Source organism: Simochromis diagramma, unplaced genomic scaffold, assembly GCF_900408965.1.
Source record: "Simochromis diagramma unplaced genomic scaffold, fSimDia1.1 OVJJ01000327.1, whole genome shotgun sequence".
Taxonomy (NCBI): domain Eukaryota; kingdom Metazoa; phylum Chordata; class Actinopteri; order Cichliformes; family Cichlidae; genus Simochromis; species Simochromis diagramma.
Window position 1 is genome coordinate 616,190 of NW_024386768.1, and position 21,460 is coordinate 637,649.

At 49.6% G+C, this 21,460-nt stretch overlaps 1 protein-coding gene across 2 annotated transcripts in view; it reads left to right on the plus strand.

The window, feature by feature from the left end:
- LOC120737069 (carbohydrate sulfotransferase 8-like) overlaps positions 1-20,378 on the plus strand; it is a 42,246-nt gene extending 21,868 nt beyond the window's left edge. For both annotated transcript variants that reach the window (XM_040037523.1, XM_040037533.1), the window contains exons 3-4: positions 15,268-15,308; positions 18,610-20,378. In XM_040037523.1, the coding sequence (XP_039893457.1) occupies positions 15,268-15,308; positions 18,610-19,635 (1,067 nt within the window). In that variant the 3' untranslated portion in view covers positions 19,636-20,378. The remainder of the gene's footprint in view (positions 1-15,267; positions 15,309-18,609) is intronic.
- The last annotated feature ends 1,082 nt before the right edge of the window (positions 20,379-21,460 follow it).

A 21,460-nucleotide genomic window follows, 5' to 3' on the forward strand; every position in this document is an offset into this window, starting at 1 on the left:
ATGTTCACAAATGACCTCCGGCTTCCTGATGTGTGCAGGACTTCAGCCTGAACACGTGAGAGTATCAGGAAAGGTCATCTGTGAATCGCAGCCTTACACCTGACTCGTGTGCTGCTGTCCAGACGAATACTTTGTGCTTTTAAAAGATGCAAGTAACGAGCGGAGCCCGGAGGAGGTGGTGGAGGAGGTGATGGAGGAGGTGATGGAGGAGCGAACGGTTCAAGTCGTGCATGTATATTTAAACACGTGGTTGGTATAAAAGCGTAAACATCGACTCTCTCGAGTTTGGGGTCAAACTGTCACCGCTGCTTTTAAGGGTTTTACTGGTTTCCATGGTTACTCACGTTCCCGTCTGTCCTCACCAACAGACAGACTGATGTTTTTGACTTTTTCACCTCTCCTCGTAAAAATACCATGTGACTGACGAAAACGCTGTGCTGTGATTGGCTGCTCCTCAGGAATAACAGTCAGAGACCGCCGCTCAGCGCCACGGCGACATTGGTGTGCGAGCGCTGTTATCGGAGGCTGTTTTCGAAGCCCTGTGGAAGACGTCCTGCAGGTGTTCTTCACCTGAGAGCGGCTCAGCTCGGGGTCATCTCGGAGCCCTCCTGCAGCCAATCAGCAGCTCGTCTTCCTGTAATGCAGTGGTTCCCAACCTTTTTTTGCTGGGCCCCCCTTGTTTTACAAGAAAAATGTTCACGCCCCCCCCCTCGCGCGCAGGCACGCACACATCCTCCACCCACACACACTCATATTTTGCTCCATTGTGGTTTATTTCGCACCTCAAACATTTAGTAAACAATTAAGCAAATACAAGTAATCTGCAATAAATTACAGGCAGTAAAATAAACTACTAACTCTTTTACGCTGCGTCTGCACCTACACGAGTATTTGTGAACACACAGCTGTTTCGTCCACGTAAACGGCGTTTCGAATCACCGAAAACTGAGATTTTTTTAAACTCCTTTTTTGCGTTTCCGTGTGGACGAGGAATACAGAGTTCGTCACGCAGCGTCAAAGGTATGCGCCTTTTTTCACGTCACGCTGTGCGCCACGTTATTGTTTACATGAGATGAATTGCAGAATGGCAGATAGAGACAAAATACTGTTAATCTGACTATCTGCAGGTTTTACACGCAGTTACTGTCCCTCCATTTACAAAGCCAGAGGCGTCACCGTGGGATTATTTTACATGTAGTTGTTGTTTCCTGTGTAATAATATTCAACATTGCATCAATGCATTTTTCAAAAAATGCCTCTCTGTGCAAAATGGGTTCAAAAACATAAACAGCTGTGGGATCCTGTTTGTCCGTGATTTGAACAGCCCAGCGCTGCTCCCGACGCAGGGAAAACCAATCCTGCAGGGGAGACCTACCTCTGCACCTGTGCAGGTGAAGCCAAAGGGAAGATTTGCTTCACCATATTTTCTAGTGTTTGGTTTAGAATGAAGTTGGTTTGGAAACATATTCAGCGATGCTTCATCTCCTGCTTTGCGTTTGTGTGGGCGCCCGTGCTAGCAGTGTCCAAGCGTTTTGTTTTTTTCCCCCCTTTTCATTCTGCGCCCCCCCCTGCAACGGCTCAGGGAAGGTCTGCTGTAATGGTTCCTTTTGGTTATTGATGGCGCCGGTGTACGTGGCTGCTCGTCTGTCGCTGTTTGTTTTAATGTTAGTCCCGTCATGTGTCACTCAGGAAACCCGGTAAAGGCGTGGAGGTAGCACGGAAGATCCCCGTTGTCGGCTTGGATGATGCTCCGCTCCTTCGTGACCCCTGTCCTCCTCGGCTCCTTTTCTTTGTGGCGTGAACGCAAACCTGCCGTCAGTGACGGCTTATTTCGTGCCTGGTGTGACAGAGGGAGGAGCAGGGAGGAGCAGGAAACCACAAAATACTTTAACCTCCTAGGACCTGGCGTCCACATATGTGAACATTTTGGGTTATTTAGACCAAAATACTCAATTTTGCTCTACATGAGCCTGATGTCCACTTATGAGGACGTTATACTGCTACTGTTCTATCAACATTTTAAATGAAAATCCTCACATCTGGATATTATTTTCATCAGAAACAAAAATCAGGTAAAAAACAATCTGGTAATTCTTTGTTTTTACATTCATCGGGCCCCAATCAGCCCAAATATCAGAGAGAAATTAAAAATGCTGCTGTGGAAGAGTTCAGGTCTCAGGAGGTTAAAAATCCATTTGTCATAAGAACAGTCAGTAAAACGATGTGTTCATTCTGAGCTTCATGAGCTAAACGTTTAACAGAGAAGCAGCGGTGAACGCGTCGTTCCCTCCTGGTTTGTTTTCAGTCCCGCCTCCTTTCTGTCTGACGGCGGTCAGCACCTGTGTGACCTCCGCCCGTCCTCTGGCACCTCGTTGATAATCAGGAGGCAGCGTTTCATTTTATCCCTGCCAACATCTTAATCTGCATAAGGTCGCGTCCAAGGCACGCGTCCCCCTGACTGTGAAATATTAATGAAGCGTTGGCGTGCAGTGCCTTGTGTGCTGATGTCGTGTTAATGAGATACGAGGAAGAAGGCTGAGCGGCCGCAGACGACCTCCATCATCTGATGGAGGATGCTGATGGTTAAAGCCCACAGATGCTGCAGGAAAGCAAGGAGACCCCGCCCACGCTGAGCACTCGTATCTGAGGACGTTGCCTGAGAGTCTCTGACCTGCACGGAGTCTGCTCGCATCACGGCGTCGGACGAACATCAGCCGTGAAACCGTCACTTACATCACAGCCCCTCCCCACCCTGAGGGTCACATCCAACCTCAGCAGGTTGGCGTGATTAATTATTCAGAATACAACAAAAAGATACACCATCAAAATGAAAAACAGTAAAAAACTCGATTGAAACCAGCTTAAAAATCAGAAACAATAAAAAAGTCGTGGTTTGCACAGAGTCCAGATATGAAGCAGTGCAGCAGACGGTGAAACGGTGACAGTGATGGAAACGGACAAATAAAGTGGGCAGTAAGGAGCCGGCTTGCCATTCTTTATTCAGAGCTTCCTCCTCATGGATACACATCAATAAAAAATGCATTAGCTTTATTACAGAGCAGGAAGCATCTGCTGCAGGCTGAAGAAGAGCGGGCGCTATCGTGATGGAGGAGGCAGAGCAGCTCTCTGAAGATCGGCGTTCATCTCCTGCTTTCTGACATCGTCTCACAGCCACAGGCCCACTGGAGCAGGTTTCTCCCACTCTTATTATTCTTTGTCTCCTTCATGTTTGAGGCACAGGTTTGGAACCACAGTTCCCATGATGATGATGCTTTGTCATAAATAAACAGGAAGTACGTTCTAAGAGTCCTGAATGGAAATCAAAACTCTGGCCCTCAGACGGCTCTCGGTGAGTCAGTCGCAGTAAAGATGGAGGTCAGCGTGCTTCTTTTCTCTGAGATTACTGCTGTTTGCTCCGCGCTGTTGTGGGAGGAGCCAGAGGCAACAATGACGCATTTACAACGTCCGAAGGAAGATGTTAGCAGAGAACAAGTGAGATAGGCAGGGAGAATAAGAAAGACAGGAGTACTGGGAGGCTGCAGTGTTGGTCGCAGTGACCATTACGTTTACAGTTCAGTTTGATGTGTATGGCTCCAAATCAAAACAACAATAAGTGAATTCTAAAAATAGACATCAAAGTGAAAGTAATGATGTTCTGACGTGAAGCTTCGTCTGTTCGTCTCTGGAAGCAGGATTAACTCTGCTCGACTCGGATCTCATCTTGTCCACGTCCCGCTAACAGAAAAGTTGTCCTCGCAGACAAATACAAACATATTTATAGAATAAGCTTCATTAAACTTTAAGATTCATTTAACATTATTTCAACCCTCTAATAACGATCAGTGTGGGAAACATTTTCTTCAGAATTGCAGTTTTATGTGAGGTTCCACTAAAGTTTCACTAAAGGAATCATTGTAAAAGATTCAACGGTCAGCTAAAAATATTTAGATGATAACAACAGAAGTGAAGGAAGGAGAAAGGTGAAGACATCAGACTGACAGAGCCGTCTCACTGATGCGTCACACTCCCACGCCCGGAGGATTTCTATCCAGCAGCTTTGACAGACGGGAGTCTTTTAATGTGGCGGGGAACGAGAACAGGCTGGAGCATCCTCTCAGATACGGCACCTACGTCACCTTCATCATCCCAGCACTGCTTCCGTTTCCATTTCAGAGACTTATTTTTTCACACTGGTCATATTTCATGGCTGTGGTGTAAACACGAACGTCTCCGAGTATGAAAGGTTCACTCAGAGTTTAGCAGGTGGGAGGAAGCACCGCCCTCCTCGTCTTCAGTCTGGAGCTCCTCCCAGTAAACCTGCAGACAGATGCTAACCCCGATGCTAACAGCATGTCCCAGCTGTTCGGCACAGACGTGCTCAGACGTTGTCATGATGAATGAGGCGGGTGCTGTGATGGATGCTGTGATGGAGGAGCAGCGATGGTGCATCATCGGCTTCGTCACCTGTGTGATGCATCGCCGCTCACGGACAGTGGCGGTGAGGACACAGACCGTGTCAGCTGTTCTGTGCAAACAGCCAGACCTCCACCCGTGTCCCCTTTGCGCCACCATCCAGTAGTTTGTCAGTTCACAGAAAAACAGATTTTTTTTTTGGTGAAAATGAAACAGAGCGAGGGCTTCGCTTCAGATTTGTGGGGTCAGAGGTGAGGTCACTTCCTCCCACAGGTGAAGTGTGATTATAAAAAGACAATTCTAATTGTCTAAAAAGACAATTCTAATTGTCTTTTTAATGTTTCGCTCAGCAGGGACTTATTACCAACCAGGCAGCAGCACTTTGACTCCTCTTAGTTCACAGATTTGTAGATTAGAGGTGAAGAACTCAGAGGTGCAGCCGACCCGCTGTGACCGCTTCACACGTTCAAGTTTTCATTCTTTGCTGTGACTGAGGGGGAATTTTTAACGTGATGGTCCAGTTTATTTTTGTTTATTTTCATTCTGCAGAAACAGGAGCAGATTACGGGAACATCAAACCCGGAGAACAAACTGACTCTGCTGCAGCCTTTGCTTATGTTCATATCTAACCGTGCTCTTATACTGAAGGCAGTTTCACTGCCCCGCCCACTTCACATCACTATGGGCTGCCCGCCATGGTTAATGAGGGAAGTACGTTGGCCCTGAGAGGCCAAACGGACTGCAACTTGCAAAGAAAACACCACTAATAAGAAAAACGCTGCAAAAGCACACAAAAAGACAACGGAAATAGGAAAAACAGATTTCCAAAAGCACAAGGTGTCTGGGGAGACAATAACCCGACGGACCAGTTGCAGGAACCAAAACATGCTAAGAATTGTTCTGGGAGACACTTAAAAGAAGTGGAGGATCTATCAGTTTTGTGAGGAAAGAAAAGATGAGAGGTAAGCGTGTTAGCCTGACTATTAGCCTAAAGATCCGTCTTGAGTATGATATCAATCATGATAAAACACGCCTACCATGTTTTGGGTTCCTGCAACTGGCCCGTCAGGTCATTGTCTCCCCAGAAACACTTGTGTTTTTTCCTATTTCTGTTGTCGTTTTTCTTATTTCCGTTGTGTTTTGTGTTCTTTTGCACCATTTTTCTTATTGCTGGTGTTTTCTTAAGTTGCAGTCCGTTTGGCCTCTCAGGGCCACCGTAGGGAAGTCACTGCTTCACTGGTAGCAGCTTATTAACACAAGCAATCAGAACTAAACCTGTTAATCCGGTACAAAGACGACGTGTTGGGAACGTTTCTGTGACTCGGGGACGGACGGACGCGCTGCAACGTTACATCAGATCATTCACTCGTGGTGTTGGCAGTGGGTGGAGGTGGTGACAGAGCGAGGAATCTGAAGCTATCCTCCTTCCTGTCGGGCTTGCACTGAAGGAAGCGCTCCGCTGGCGACATGCTGGCGACATGAACACTCACAATTCGAAGTTTTTAACTCCGGATCCGAGCTGGCCGAGTGAGATCTTGAGGGAGAACAAAGGGAAGCGGCGGCGGCCTAGAGGGAAGCGAGCCGGCGTCAGGAACAGGCTGAGAGCTCGTGCACACCGCACACCTCTGCCTAGCATCCTGCTCGCCAACGTCCAGTCACTGGAGAACAAGCTTGACGACCTCAGGGCCAGGGTAAAGTTCCAGAGAGACATTCGGGACTGCAATCTCCTCTGCTTCACCGAGACATGGCTGAACCCAGCGGTGCCGGACCACGCCATCCAGCCGGCCGAGTTCTTCTCGGTTCACCGCATGGACAGGACACGGGACTCGGGGAAGTCAAGGGGAGGCGGCGTGTGTTTAATGGTGAACAACAACTTGTGCAACAGTGCGAACGTTGTTCCTCTCACACGCTCCTGCACACCAAATCTGGAACTACTGTCCATCATGTGTCGTCCTTTTTATCTACCTCGGGAATTTACATCGGTCATTGTAAGTGCCGTTTATATTCCACCACAAGCGGACACGGTCACCGCCTTATGCGAGCTGCATGAGGCACTCACACAGCACCAGACACAACACTGGGACGCTGCGCTTATTGTGACGGGGGACTTTAATAGCGCCAACCTCAAACGCGCAGCGCCGAACTTTTATCAACACATCACCTGCCCCACCAGAGGTGAAAGGACACTGGACCACTGCTACACTACGGTCAAGGACAGCTACAAGGCACAATCCCGCCCTCCGTTTGGCAAATCCGATCACGCCGCCATCTTCCTCGTGCCAAAATACAAACAAAGGCTGAAACAGGAAGTTCCGGTTCAGAGGAAGGTCGCGCGCTGGACGGATCAATCGGTGGCCGCGTTACAGGACGCACTCGATGACGCAGACTGGGGCATGTTCAGAAACAGCTCCGATGATGATGTCAGCGTGTTTACGGAAGCGGTTGTGGGATTCATCGGGAAACTAGCGGATGATACCGTGGAGACAAAGACTATCACAACGTTTCCCAACCAGAAGCCGTGGGTGGATAAAACCATCCGCGACGCTCTGAGATCCCGCACCGCTGCCTACAACACGGGACTCACGATGGGGGACATGGACCCGTACAAAGCCGCGTCATATAACGTGCGGAGGGCGGTGAAAGAGGCAAAGCAGCGCTACGGGAGGAAACTAGAGTCACAACTCCAACAGAGTGACTCTAGGAGCCTGTGGCGGGGACTAAGGACAATAACGGACTATAAAGCACCAACAACCGGTATGACGAACGCGGCCGTGACTCTGGCAGACGAGCTGAACACTTTCTATGCTCGCTTCGAGGCTGCAGCTAAGGACTCCAACAATGCTAGTGGTAGCGGCGCTAACGGCTGCAGACAGGAAGATACTGCCAGCACCGGAAACGTGCTCGTCATCTCCGAGCATGAAGTAAGGAGAGCCTTCAAAAGAGTGAACACCAGGAAAGCAGCAGGACCAGACGGCATCCCAGGTCGTATCCTCAGAGACTGCGCATACCAGCTAGCTCCTGTGTTCACTGAGATATTCAACATCTCTTTATCTCAGTCGGTGATCCCCACATGCTTCAAAGAGTCCATCATTGTTCCTGTCCCGAAGAAACCCCACCCTGCTTCTCTCAATGACTATCGCCCTGTAGCCCTCACCTCAGTAGTGATGAAGTGCTTTGAACGCCTGGTCAGAGACTTCATCATTTCTTCACTACCAGACACACTGGACCCACTACAGTTCGCTTACCGTCCAAATCGTTCCACAGACGATGCCATCTCTCATCTCCTCCACACATCACTCACTCACTTGGACACTAGAAGGGGGAATTATGTTAAAATGCTCTTCATAGACTACAGCTCTGCATTTAACACCATAATTCCCTCCACACTCACCACCAAGCTGGAGCATCTGGGACTCAGCTCATCTATGTGTCAGTGGATCTCCAACTTCCTAACTGGCAGACCACAGGCAGTAAGGATGGGCGGACATGTCTCAGCCTCCACCACTCTCAGCACTGGAGCCCCCCAGGGGTGTGTTCTGAGCCCCCTGCTGTACTCTTTGTACACATATGACTGTGTGGCCACTACCAGCTCCACCACCATCATCAAGTTTGCTGACGACACCGTCGTGGTGGGCCTGATCTCTGATAACAACGAGACGGCCTACCTGAAGGAGATTAGGAATCTGGAGAACTGGTGCCAGAGGAACAACCTCCTTCTAAACGTCAGTAAGACAAAGGAGCTGATAGTGGACTTCAGCACTAAGCAGGAGAGGAACTACCAGACCCCTGTCATCAACGAGTGCCCAGTGGAGAGAGTGGACAGCTTCAAATACCTCGGAGTTCACATCACGCAGGACCTGTCATGGTCCTGTCACATCAACACCGTGGTGAAAAAGGCCCGTACAGCGTCTCTACCACCTCAGACGCTTGAGAGACTTCCAACTGCCCTCCAAGGTGCTCAGGAACTTTTACTCGTGCACCATAGAGAGCATCCTGACGGGAAACATCTTAACCTGGTTCGGGAACAGCACCATGCAGGACAGACGAGCTCTACAGAGGGTTGTGCGGTCAGCTGAGCGCACCATCCGCTCCGAGCTCCCTGACCTGCACTCAATCTACAGCAGGCGGTGCTGGACCAAGGCCAGGAAGATCGTGAAGGACCTCAGCCATCCCAACAACGGACTGTTCTCTCTGTTGAGGTCAGGAAAGCGATTCCGCTCCCTGAAGACCAACACAGAGAGACTGAGGAGGAGCTTCTTCCTGCAGGCAATACGGTCTCTCAATCACACACCACACAGTACTGACCCACACATACAGTTCTTACACACACTGGACTTTCTGGACATTGTTTTCACTTCATCACTTAAATCACTTTAAGCATATTTGCACTGCACAAGACATAATGTGGATTGCACAACACTGGACATTATATTCTTCATTTCCAGTTAATACTTGTACAGCTGCTGTTATTGTGTATATATTTATTTATATTTCTTCATACATTCTTATATAGTTCTATATTGTGTATTTTGTTGTACAGTTATTTTATTTTCAACTTTAATTTATATATTTTATCTTATTCTTTCCCAGTTAAATTTACCCTTCATTCTAATTTGTGTTGTACAGTTATTTCATTTTTAACCTTAATTTATATTTTATTCCTTCCTAGTAAAATTTACCCTTTTTAATTTTTCATATTTATTTCCTATCTTATTCATAGCCTTTTCCTTTTTTTTTCTTTAGGTCACGAGCAGTTGTCCAAGCATTTCACTACATATCGTACTGTGTATGACTGTGTACGTGACAAATAAAATTTGAATTTGAATTTGGGTTTTGGGTTGGCGGCGGAAACCCTCCCAGATAATCTCAGAGGCGGTTCAGTGACAGCAGGGCTCTCCTCGCCGTGCTGTCCGTCTTTTATTGATGAGCAGGAAATGAATATTTGAAGGCAGAGCCTCGGTATGAGCGTGACTCTGGGGTAACTGAACTCCTCACGCTCAATTATTCAGGAGCTCACAGCGACACCGAGCGCAGCGCCAAGAACAGACGACACTGGCTCAGCTACGCCTTCCAGAGAGCAGCAGAGTCCAGTACTAAGGCTTTACTGGAAACCAGTGAGTGCAGGTAGCAGCTCACGTCATCTCAGTTTGAGTTTTGGCGCTCCTCGCCGCAGGAATCGTGTCACAGCGAGGAGGCTGGGCAGTGTTCAATGATTAGCGTGACTACGTTGCGTTACCGCCACAAGCAGGAGGAGGAGCCTCTCACCAGCTTCCACTAAACATCAGGAAGAGCGCGTTAACCACGAGATGCTGTACCGATGACATCATCGATCACACATGCTGTTTGACAGCCGGACACAAACCAGACCGCACCGAGCTCAGAGGTGTTCTCGTCATTTTTTACTGCTTTTACACAAGAAGTGAAGACAGAGGCGTCTTTGTTGACCCCGCCTCCAAACATCGCGGCATTCCTCAGTGGATCAGAACAAACCTAAACCTCACGCTCGCCCACGGATGACCAGCAGTGATGCTCTGCAGGAGCACGTGTCTGTGCCTTGGGCATTTCCATAGAAACGTCACCATGCAGCGACCTCCTGCAGCAGCTTCGATGGTGTGAGGAGGATCTGCGAGGCTCTGAGTGGGAGGGGTTACCTGTCATTGCCAGCAAACTGCGTGTAACTGCCAACTCGACCCCACCCACTCAGACCGATGGCATGCTGACTCCGCCTTATCGCTGCCACGCTGCCCGACGTTGCTCTGGAGGGAGGAACTGAGCGATGCTGACGTGCTCGTTGCAGCGCCGCAGCGATGCTGACGTGCTCGCTGCAGCGCTGCAACGATGTTGACGTGCTCGCTGCAGCGATGTTGACGTGCTCGATGCAGCGCCGCAACGATGTTGACGTGCTCGTTGCAGCGCCGCAGCGATGCTGACGTGCTCGCTGCAGCGCTGCAACGCTGCTGCTGCTTTGCTCAATGAGGCTGACTCGTCAGCTGTGACAACCTTTACTGTGTTTTATTTTCTGAGGAATAAAAGTACGAATGTAATTGGTGAGATGCGATGATGTCATCGCGCAGTGCTTCTAATGAGATCTCTGATGAGGAGCGAGGAGGTCGGCTTGGCAGGCTTCTATCTCGCCTCAGAGGCCCCACCCACACGGGACCTCCGCCTGAGCTCAGAACACTTCTCCATGCTGTGATCTCAGTCAGCCGGCTTCTGTGTGAGCACCTCTTTCACGGATGTGCTCGTTGGCGAGATAGTGTTGCTCGGTGTGGCGTAGGACGCGGATCTTAACGAGCTCTGGCAGGCGTCCTCAGGATTAATGTTCAGGAGAAGGATTAAGGCTATAAAGATGGGTGGGCTTTGCCAGGTGATGATGGTAAGCCCCTCAGTGGCGCCGTGCTCTCTACATTGAGCTTGCAGAGGTTTGAAGCCTGAGTGGAGGCTGAGCGTGGATGATGAGACACCGCGCAGCAGAGTCACATGATGCCATCAAACCTGCTGCTGAGTCTCAGTCACCTTCAGGGAGCGTTTGGAGGCGGGGTTTCAGAGAAATAGAGCTTGTCACTTGTTAATGTTTGCCTGACAGCTAACACACGCTTCATGTTCCTGCACCATGTACGTGTCCAGAGTCCCGCCTCCTTTATTTATCGAAGTAAACATAAACGCAGATCCAGATTTCTTTGGCGTGAGCTCCGCCTCAGCAGCACTCTACTGATTGTCAGTGTCTTCCTGACGGACACCATCATCAACACACCGCCATCATCAGAACAGGCAGGTGTGTTCTGCTAGCTGTGGCTAAGCAGGTGTGATGGGGTTATGGCGTTATGTCCATCATCATGATGACAGTATCACTGAACGTGGGCGGGGCTTAAGAGAACACCGGGATGTGTCTCAGAGGAGCAGCCCGTACCTGCACGGCTGGGACAGGTAACGCGCAGGCATGCTCAGTGCGCCACCCTGCAGCTGAACTGTGCAGAGCTTCACTTTTCCTGATTATTGATCAGCACCTGCTGGAGGACTAACATGTGACCTGCCCGCCTCCCAGGGCTCTCACACTGAGGTTTACAGGGATGCCGGCAGGCAGAGTGGGCGGCGGCCAAAATACCTGAAACATCCAGCTTTGCTCTAAATCGGAGATGGTGGTTTCGGTTTGACCGCCATCTGTGTTCAGTGTGGACAATCAGGCTGCACACCTAGACTTGTAGTCAAGACCTGAGATCTGAGACAGCGAGACCAAGACCACGTAAAAGTGGTCTTGAGACATCCTACTCTAGCGTCACCGTCCCAACAGTCTGTGGCTCGGGACGAACAGCTTCTAATCAAGTCCTGGCTCCTCCCACCTGCTCATCAAGCTGTGTGTGTGATTGGGTGAAGGCCTAGAGTACAAAGTACTTCGAGTCCTCGCAGTAGAAACATGACCGCCACATCATTCTGACAGGTCTGATTAGCTGGAGGTGGAGCAAATCTGCAAACCAGGCTCCTCACCTGTTTGGTGAGGCTCCTGTCGGATGTGTCAGCAGTCCGGAGGCTCTAAGAAGATGATGATGATGGTGGGGAGCGCTCCTCTCTGGACTCGTCGCTTCGTGGCACCTCAGCTGAGTGACAAAGACTCTGCTGGCAGTGTGATGAAGAAGTGGGCTGTAAGCTTTTTGCCCTGAGACCGCCCCTCCTCCTCCTCGTGATGAAGCAGCAGTCTTCGTGCTCTGAGCAGCGTTTGTGATTCGTGACTCGGGAAACAGACTGAAGCACCAGCTCCCGACCCCCCTCTCTACCTCCACCCTCACCTCCACCAGCAGCACCGTCTGCAGTGTAAAGATAGCTCCAACCCCCAAGAGCTGCGCAGTCACAGGACTGACGGATGCACTGGGTGGAGGCGATTCCACACAAACACACGTCTGCTGATTAGAAATCACACGGAGACCCATCAGTTACACGTGCAGTGTGACAAAAACATGGCTGCTGTTAGTGGGCGGGGTCTATCAGGGAGCAGGTGGACACGCTGACCCCCGACAACTGCCAAAAGCACCAACATCAGAGCTGGAACACGCTGCAATGGCGAGCCAGCAGTGCGATGATTTGGGCGATGTCTGTGATGATGGCCGTGACACGTACCACCGACCTCAGTGTTGATGCAGCGCATTGTCCTTTCAATGTGCGACTGACGCAAGTGCACACACACACACACACAGTCACTGAGCATGCTCAATGAAACAGATGGGATTCTGTGTTTGAACGTGAACCTGCTGAAAGTGCAGCAAAGTTTGTAATAAACAGCTCTGTGCGTGTGTGTGCGCGTGTGTGTGCGCACGCGTGTGTGCCCATGTGTGAGTGTGTGTTAAAGCTGTCACGTCTCTTTGTCAGAGTGAACGTTTTACACTGAGCCGGGATGAAGACAGCTGCATCATAAATCCTCAGACTGGTACCTGCAGCACGCTCTCTCACACAGACACACACAGACACACACACACAGACACAGAGACACACACAGAGACACACACAGAATGTGTTTTTATTAAGGAATCAGAGTTTAATATTTGATCTGCTCTCGTGTGAAACAGCAGAAACACGGCGACACAACAAACGAGGCAACGGCTCAGTCAGAAAACAAAGGTTCATCTTGACTCTGATGATGTACGCCGCTCTGTGAACGATGGAGGGTGGAGGTCTCCATCTGTCAGAAGGCGAACCGGCCGGGCTCCGTTAGCTCAGGAGGAGCAGAGTGGCTGCAGAACTGAGCCGGCTCTTTATCCGAGTACCCCGGAGTACGGGGCGTTGGCCCGGTGTGACGAGTCGTTCGGTCCCTGTAAACCGCAGCCGATGACAACCAGCACCTCCAAATTGGAGGCCATGGTCCTCAATCAGAAATGGGTGAAGGGCGCACTCCACGTGTGGGACCAGCTGCTGCCCTAGATGGAGGAGTTTAAGTATGTCAGGGTTTTGTTCATGAGTGAGGGGAAGGCGAGGGTGTCAGGTGGACTGGGGTCAGCTTCAGCCCTGACTCGGGGTTCCACCTCAGAGCTGGAGGAGGTGGCAGGGGAGAGGGAGGTCCGGGGTCTCTGTTCAGACTGTTGCCTCCATCATTTGGGCGGAGATAAGTGGCATGGTTAACTGTCTAGCGTCCAGCAGGGGGCGACTGGTTGTGGATGAAGTCTGATTGGGTGGATGTGAGGAAACGAGCCTCCTGATGAGTTTCTTGCTCAGTCGCTGTTTCAGGTGAGACCGAACAAAGCTTATTGTGGAGGTGACGTTCTGATCAGAGTCAGAGGAGCAGCATTAGGGCGGGGCTACACCAAGCGTCCTCGGTCACACCCGCCACGTCTGGTTTGAGAACACAAAGCTGAAGAAAACGCCGGCTGGAGGCTTCGTTTCTGTGACGCACTCTCCTGAAGCTTCAGTAAAGCTTTTCTCAAAGAAGCAGACTTGAAAGGAAAAATGGCCTAAATGACAGAGAAGAACGAAAAACATCAGTTCAGGTGTTCAGGCTCCACACAGCCCTGACCTTTAACCTCTCTCAACACTGGTCAGTCACACCAAGACAATAAAACACGGCGTAGCCTCACCGTCTCAAACACGAAGCCCTAAATCTGCATTGTTTCTAATGGCCACCAGAGGGCGATCCAAGACCTCATCTGAGCTCAAAAAGATTCTTTCTGTTAAACTGGTGTCATGTGTTGCCACCAGAGGGCGCTCTCTGCAGCTCAAGCATCCAGCTGAGCTCAGCGTGCTGATAGGTAGGTGTGTGTGTGTGTGTGTGTGTGTGTGTGTGTGTGTGTGTGTGTGTGTGTGTGTGCGTGCGTGCTGCGATGCCACCGCCGCTAACCTTCAGTGTCAGGAAACTGCTCAGAGGCCATCTGGGCCTGCCAGCTGCATGCGTGTGTGTTTGTGTGTTAGTAATGTTGCGTGGACACAAACCAATAAAACAACAGCAAGTTGGAGTGAGGTCAGCCAGTTCAGGTTTAAAGTTTGATCAGACGTTCAGCTCTGTGAGGACGTAGAGTCCTGAGGTTCAGTCAGTTCGTCACATGACTGTTAGAGGGCTCTGATTGGGTTTCAGGGTCACACAAATGTTTGACATGGTGATACACAGGCATATGTGTGTGAAGATGAGGAGTGTGTGTGTGCCTGCTATGAATACACACCAACAGGCCACAGGAAGGATGCCCTCCTGTGTCCGAAACACAGAGTTCAAAGGTCACACGTTGTGTTTTTGTGTTCCAGTGATCTCACCGCGTTTCCAGCATGTAACCTCACACACGTGCAGAAACCACATGAAGCAGTGGCTGTTGTGGGCGGGGCCAGTTATTATTCGTGTGAAATGATGTGACTCGGTGGTCGTATGGGGCGCGAGCGTCTCGGAGAGCTGCGCTGAATAAACTCGATTAGACCGATGATTTAAACTGAGAGCGCCGGCTGTTACCAGCAGCACAGTCGCTGGTCAGCAGCTCATCCATCCACAGCATGACGAAGGTCACCGCAAACGAGTCGCATCATCTTCATCATCCTCACAGCGCTCGCAGCACGAAGGCAGCATCAGCCCGCAGCGAAGTGTGAGGAATGAGCTCGAGGAGCTGCTGCACCCGAACTGGACACACACACACACACTAGAACACACAGTCTCTCTCACTCACACACTCTCTCTCCCTCTCTCTCTCCCCCTCACTCTCTCACTCTCTCTCCCTCTCTCTCCCCCTCACTCTCTCACTCTCCCTCCCTCTCTCTCTCCCTCTCTCTCCCTCACACTCACGTGTGTTGCAGTTTGTTTTCAGCTTCATTAAACAATCCTACCCAACCAAAAGTGAACGTGTCCACATACTTCTGCTCCTGACCGTGCTCTCTCTCCCCCCTCCTTCTCAGGTGTGCAGGTGCTGGCGGCTCCCAGGCGGCCTTCACAGAAGGTAACAGCAGCACAGCGACACCTGCTGGACTCACACAGCATCACATTTTCCAAACAGAGTAAACACACGGAGCAGAACAAAGATTAGAGCGCCATCCAGTGTCCACAGCCAGCATGACAGCTCCTGTGGTTAGACATTCATATATTTTAGTGCAACAGAAAGTTCCTGATCGGGGGCCCGTTCTTCGTACGTCGCTTACTACATCCAAGATCAAATGACACATCCAAGACCAAATCATCGCGCTAACCGTGAGCTCGCTAATCCGGTTCTCCGAACACACCTGTTGTTGACGATTAGTACAGCTGGATGAAGTAATGTGAGATCACTGGGTGTCGTAAAAGGGGCTACGCATCGATAGTAGAAACATTGATCGGCAACCCTGTGATTGGTCGGCGAAAATGTCGAAGGAGCGCGCTCGGTATTTTTCGGCAGCAGAGCAAGAACTCCTGAGTGAGGGATTTCAGGAGTTTCAGAGTTTAATTAAAACGCAAGGGAACACTGCAAAGGCTGCAAAAGCAAGGAGAGAGGGCTGGCAGAAAGTTGCTGACAAATTAAACTCGTAAGCAATTTAATAATAACAATAATAATGGAGTGGATTGATATAGCGCCTGTCAAGGCACCCAAAGCGCTTTACAATGCCACTATTCAGTCACTCTCACATTCACACACTGGTGGAGGCAGCTACGGTTGTAGCCACAGCTGCCCTGGGGCAGACTGACAGAAGCCAGGCTGCCATATCGCACCATCGGCCCCTCTGGCCAACACCAGTAGGCGGTAGGGTAGATTTATTATATTACACTATATTATCCAATATTATATTACATTATATTATATTATGTTATATTATATCCCCTTTCACATTAGAGCCACAACAGGACCCACTAGAACATGGGAACAAGTAAAAGTGAAATATAAGAATATTCTACAGAATGGTAATATTTATCACTCATATTGCTTTTCGTCTCTTGGAAAGAGACCCTGGAATAATCTGTTTGTTTATAACAGCAACCAAGAAAAGGGCAGAGCACAAAAAGACAGGTGGTGGTCCTGCACCCCCTCGTCAACAAGTTGGTTAAGTAAATAATACCCTCACGGGAATATCGATATCTCTCAATGAGCACACTGTCGCGCTGAGCTAAAGGATCCTGTCTGTCCCGCAATATACGCTGAATTCTGATAACTCTCCTTATCAATCTTGCACCTTCCACAATGGGCTGCTCGCGTATACGGACAGGACATGGCTGCGACAGGCTTCCCAAATCCACCTTCGCTTTTATAGCCGTGGTCTCCCATCTTGATTACACGAAGTAATTTGCAATTACTACTCTAACATATGAATTACATCTGTAATAATCACATACATGTAATAGAATGTTAATAGTACATTTCCCTTTTTTAGGAAATGACCTGTATGTATCTGTGTGACATCAATAAATGGATCAGGTGCTGCATTATCTTTAGTTACACTGATGTTATTTATTTATGGTGAAACAGTGGTGGAATATCGCTGTTGCTTTCGTATAAATGAAGCGGACATACCTGCGTGGCCGCGATCTAATCCTGTTTACATAAAGTGAACCTGCTCCCGAGCAGGTTTACGCTTACGGCTCTGTTGCTATGACAGCAAGTCCCGGATGAGCTTCGGGGAACCGAACGATCCAAGATCACGTGAAATCGTCAACAATCAAATCCAGCTAACTTACTTAGCGAGGTACGAAGAACGGGCCCCGGTTCTTGTGAGTCTCAGATCATCGAGGACCTTCTGCTCCACCGTTTCTAATTTACATAAAAGTCTCGGGGGCCAAAGTTTGAAGGTTTATAATGGTTGTTGTCAAGTTTTAGCTTCATGTATCAGAAACATATGTTTTTGAAACATGGCCACTCTCTTTCACTAAAACTCAGGTAATATTTAAACATGAATATCAGACTAAAGCTGTGCCCTCGAGCTGAATCAGGGTCTGTAGACACATGCATGAAACATGAGTGTTGCCTGATTAAAATATGCAGCAAAAGCAGGTCTGCATCGTCCCATATTTGAGCTGCACTAATAAAAACCTTCACACTGAAGTTTGTAGTTGGATGTAGGTGGATTTCATAACAATGTAAAATAGTATTTTTAACATGAAGAAACATCAGAAGATTCGGACCTGAGTTCAGCTCTGTAGGTTTCAGACGGGGATGTATTTAAAAATTTAATTTAAATGTAATATGTTCACATTTGGTCCTGCAGTGTCTGACAACACCCAGAATCTCAGAAAGATGATTCTGTTCAAATGCGAGGTTTCAGAAACATTTCATCATCATCATCCTCAGCTGCAGGTTTCCAGCCTCGTAAACAGTGTTTGGACCACGCACACACACGCACACGCACACACACACACACACACACACGTTTAGGTTGGAGACCTGCAGCTGAGACTGCAGACGTCCTGACCTGCATGATTGATCAGGACACTCAGAGCATCAGATGGAATTCAGATTTTCAGGTTCAGAGAGTAGAACCCTGTAGAGTAGAAACATGCACAGTAGAACCCTGTAGAGTAGAACCTTGCAGAATAGAACCTGCAGAGTAGAACCCTGTAGAGTAGAAACATGCACAGTAGAACCTGCAGAGTAGAACCCTGTAGAGTAGAAACATGCACAGTAGAACCCTGCAGATTATAAACATGCAGAGTAGAACTTGCAGAGTAGAACCCTGCAGAGTAGAAAAATGCAGAGTAGAACCTGCAGAGTCGAAAAATGCAGAGTAGAACCTTGCAGATTAGAAAAATGCAGATTAGAAACATGCAGAGTAGAACCTGCAGAGTAGAACCTTGCAGAGTAGAAACATGTAGAGTAGAACCTTGCAGAGTAGAACCATGCATAGTAGAACCTTGCAGAGTAGAACCTTGCAGATTAGAACCTAGAAGAGTAGAAACCTGCAGAGTAGAACCTTGCAGATTAGAAACATGTAGAGTAGAACCTTGCAGAGTAGAACCATGCAGAGTAGAACCTTGCAGAGTAGAACCTTGCAGAGTAGAACCATGCATAGTAGAACCTTGCAGAGTAGAACCTTGCAGAGTAGAAACATGTAGAGTAGAACCCTGCAGATTAGAACCCTGCAGAGTAGAAACCTGATCAATGGATCGGAACGTTTTATATGAATCGGAGCCGGTTGGGCAAAAACAAAGCGGCTGATCATGGACTCTTTACATGCAGGAAATGGCGAGCGCGGAGGTTAAACATACAGACAACACCCTGCGTGATGGGAAACGCCCACTGATGACATGCCCTCTGTTTCCTGTATGTGTGTGTGTTAAAGGAAGCCGACGATGCGGCAGGACGTCGTCCCGTCTCTCCGCCCGCTCTCCGTCCCCAGCCACCGTCCTCCTCGCTATTCTCTGACTCACCGCTCGGCTCAAAGCAGCCGCTCACTAAACGCCGCAGGAAGCTGCTGCTGAAGAGCAGCGTGGCGGCGTCCAGCTCCCCCACGGGCCAAGTAGAGGTGGCGCTGCAGCTGGCGAGGATGCAGGAGTCACGGCACCGCCTGCTAACAGATATCTGTGCCCAATACCAGCCAGGAGTGAGTAGGCGGCCGCCGTCGCAGCGGCAGGTGTCACGGGTGTACGTGGAGGAGCGGTCCCGGCTGCTGTACTGCGAGGTGCCCAAAGCTGGCTGCTCCAACTGGAAGCGGGTGCTGATGGTGCTGAGCGGCAGCGCCGCGTCCACACGGGACATTCCCCACGACGCGGCACATTACGAAAACCGCCTCCCGCGGCTCAGCGGCTACAGTCGTGCTGGCGTTACCGAGCGGCTTCGCTCCTACACCAAAGCGCTGTTCGTCCGGGAGCCTTTTGAGCGCCTCGTGTCAGCGTTTCGGGACAAGTTTGAGAGCCCCAACTCATACTACCACCCCGTGTTTGGACGGGCCATCATCTCCAGGTACCGAGCCAACGCCACACATGCTGCATTGCGCTCCGGCGCCGGTGTGACCTTCAGGGAGTTTGTGCAGTACCTGCTGGATGTGCGGCGGCCCGTGGGGATGGACATCCACTGGGAGCCGGTGAGCCAGCTGTGCAGCCCATGCTTCCTGCAGTTCACCTTCATCGGGAAGTTCGAGAGCCTGGAGCGTGACGCCAACTTCCTGCTCCGAAGCATCGGGGCGCCGGCTAACCTCACGTTCCCGGACTTCAAGGACAGGAACCCATTGGCGGAGAGGACATCCTCCAGCATCACGCAGAAGTACTTCTCACAGCTCAACGCCACCGAGCGGCAGAAGGCCTTCGACTTCTACTACATGGACTACCTGATGTTCGGGTACCCCAAGCCCTTCAGCGACCTGCACTGAGCCACTGCCGCGCTCAGCGTGTTTGGCTCTGTTAACGTGTCAGAGGGGTGGGACAAGCTGAGGCTGCATACCTGTGCAGGTGTGAGAGCTCCAGACTCAGAGACTGATTTTTGTGTTTGTGTGTTTTTAACGACTTCTGTGAAGTTTGTTGAGCCGCGTCCTGCAGAGAGAAGCTGTCAGATAACGGCGGGAATCACATGGATGCTTCCGGGCTCAGACGCCGTGATGTCACACATTGACAACTTTGAGTCAATTGCTTGCGACGTTGAGGCATCAGCCAATCAGATCGCATTTAGCCAAATCTGCTCCAAACGCGGCTGTTGGCGAAAGAAGCTGAGTTCGTCTGCACATGTGCGGAGGAGGATGAGGAGATGAGCCGATGTGACCTCTGACCTCGGCGTTGTGGCAAAGACACGGTCGAGATGCTGTTTAATAATGTTTTTTAATCAGTGAATCAGGCACAAAAATGTCATTTTATTATTTAACCCGACATTATGACAGGAAACAGGAAGTATGATGCTGCGGACTGACCGAGCTCTGGATTATTTTAATAAAGACCTTAAATCTGCTCGGGTGGAGGAGTGGCTCAGTTCATCATTTACGTACAGTCTGTTTAAAGCAGGAACAGGAAGTGAGGTAGGAGGTGATGCTGCAAATGTGTTTGTGGTGATTTTCAGACGACCTCGAAGCCTTAACACTGCCTTCTCACCTGTGACCACAATAAACGAGACACTCTTTGAACACCTGGAGACTCGCCTCTTATTCTGACACTCACAGCAGGCTGACCTTTGTGCTCAGGTCTGGGTGTAAATAAAGTTTAGCTCCCCTAACATCACCTGCAGACCGTCAGATTTGTTATTATTCACCTGTATTTATTCATCACTGACGCTCTCCCTGTGGACCCAGTTGGACCCTCTAGTGGCCAGTCCAGGCCTGGGAGCCTCATGTTTGATAGCAGAGGCCTAAGCTGGGTTTAGTCTAACCTGGGTAACTTCTGGCTTAACCTGGTTTCTATACAGATAAATCACCATGGTAACTTAAGATCAAGATTAAAGATAAATAGGTATGACATCACCGCCTACTGACCAATCAGATCTCCAGAAAATACCATTTTTGGACAATCCCTCGGACCTCTGAGCTGGAACAGCAGGTCTGTTTTATCACCGTGCGATGTCTCGTGTTTCTCCGCTGATCAGTGATTTTTAAAAAGCCGTTACCTTAGAAACAAACAGCAGCATCTCATCACAGAGCGCGCTCAGTGATAAGATAATGAAATGTAATTAAAATGTTTACTTTGGCGCTGTGGAGCACCAGAGTTGTGATCTGTGGCGACGAGCTGGGCCCACGTTCTCCGACCCAAACAGGAAAACTGAGTTCGCACGAGAATAAATCTGAGCTGAATTAACGAGTGACATTTAAAACGAGGCGTCACACTGTGACTCACAGGATCACCACCGGGGGGCAGAGTTTGACCTGTGTGTGCACCCACTGTTATCATCTTCAATGCCAACACAGAGCAGAGCAGCTACCTGAACATTGCTCCAACAGAGGTCCATCATCTTGTTAATAACTTTACCTCCTCACTACGTACGACTCTGGATACTGTAGCCCCGGTGAAAAATAGACTTAAATCAGAAGTACCTGACTCTGTGGTATAATTCTCAAACACGTAGCCTAAAGCAGACGACTCGTTAGTTTCAGTCAGGTTTCAGAGCTCATCACAGCACAGAAGTGAAGGTGAAGGTCACAAATGATCTGTCTCTCTTCCACAGCATGTCTTTATCCCGTCTTCCTTCTCTCACCCCAACCAATCACAGCAGATGGC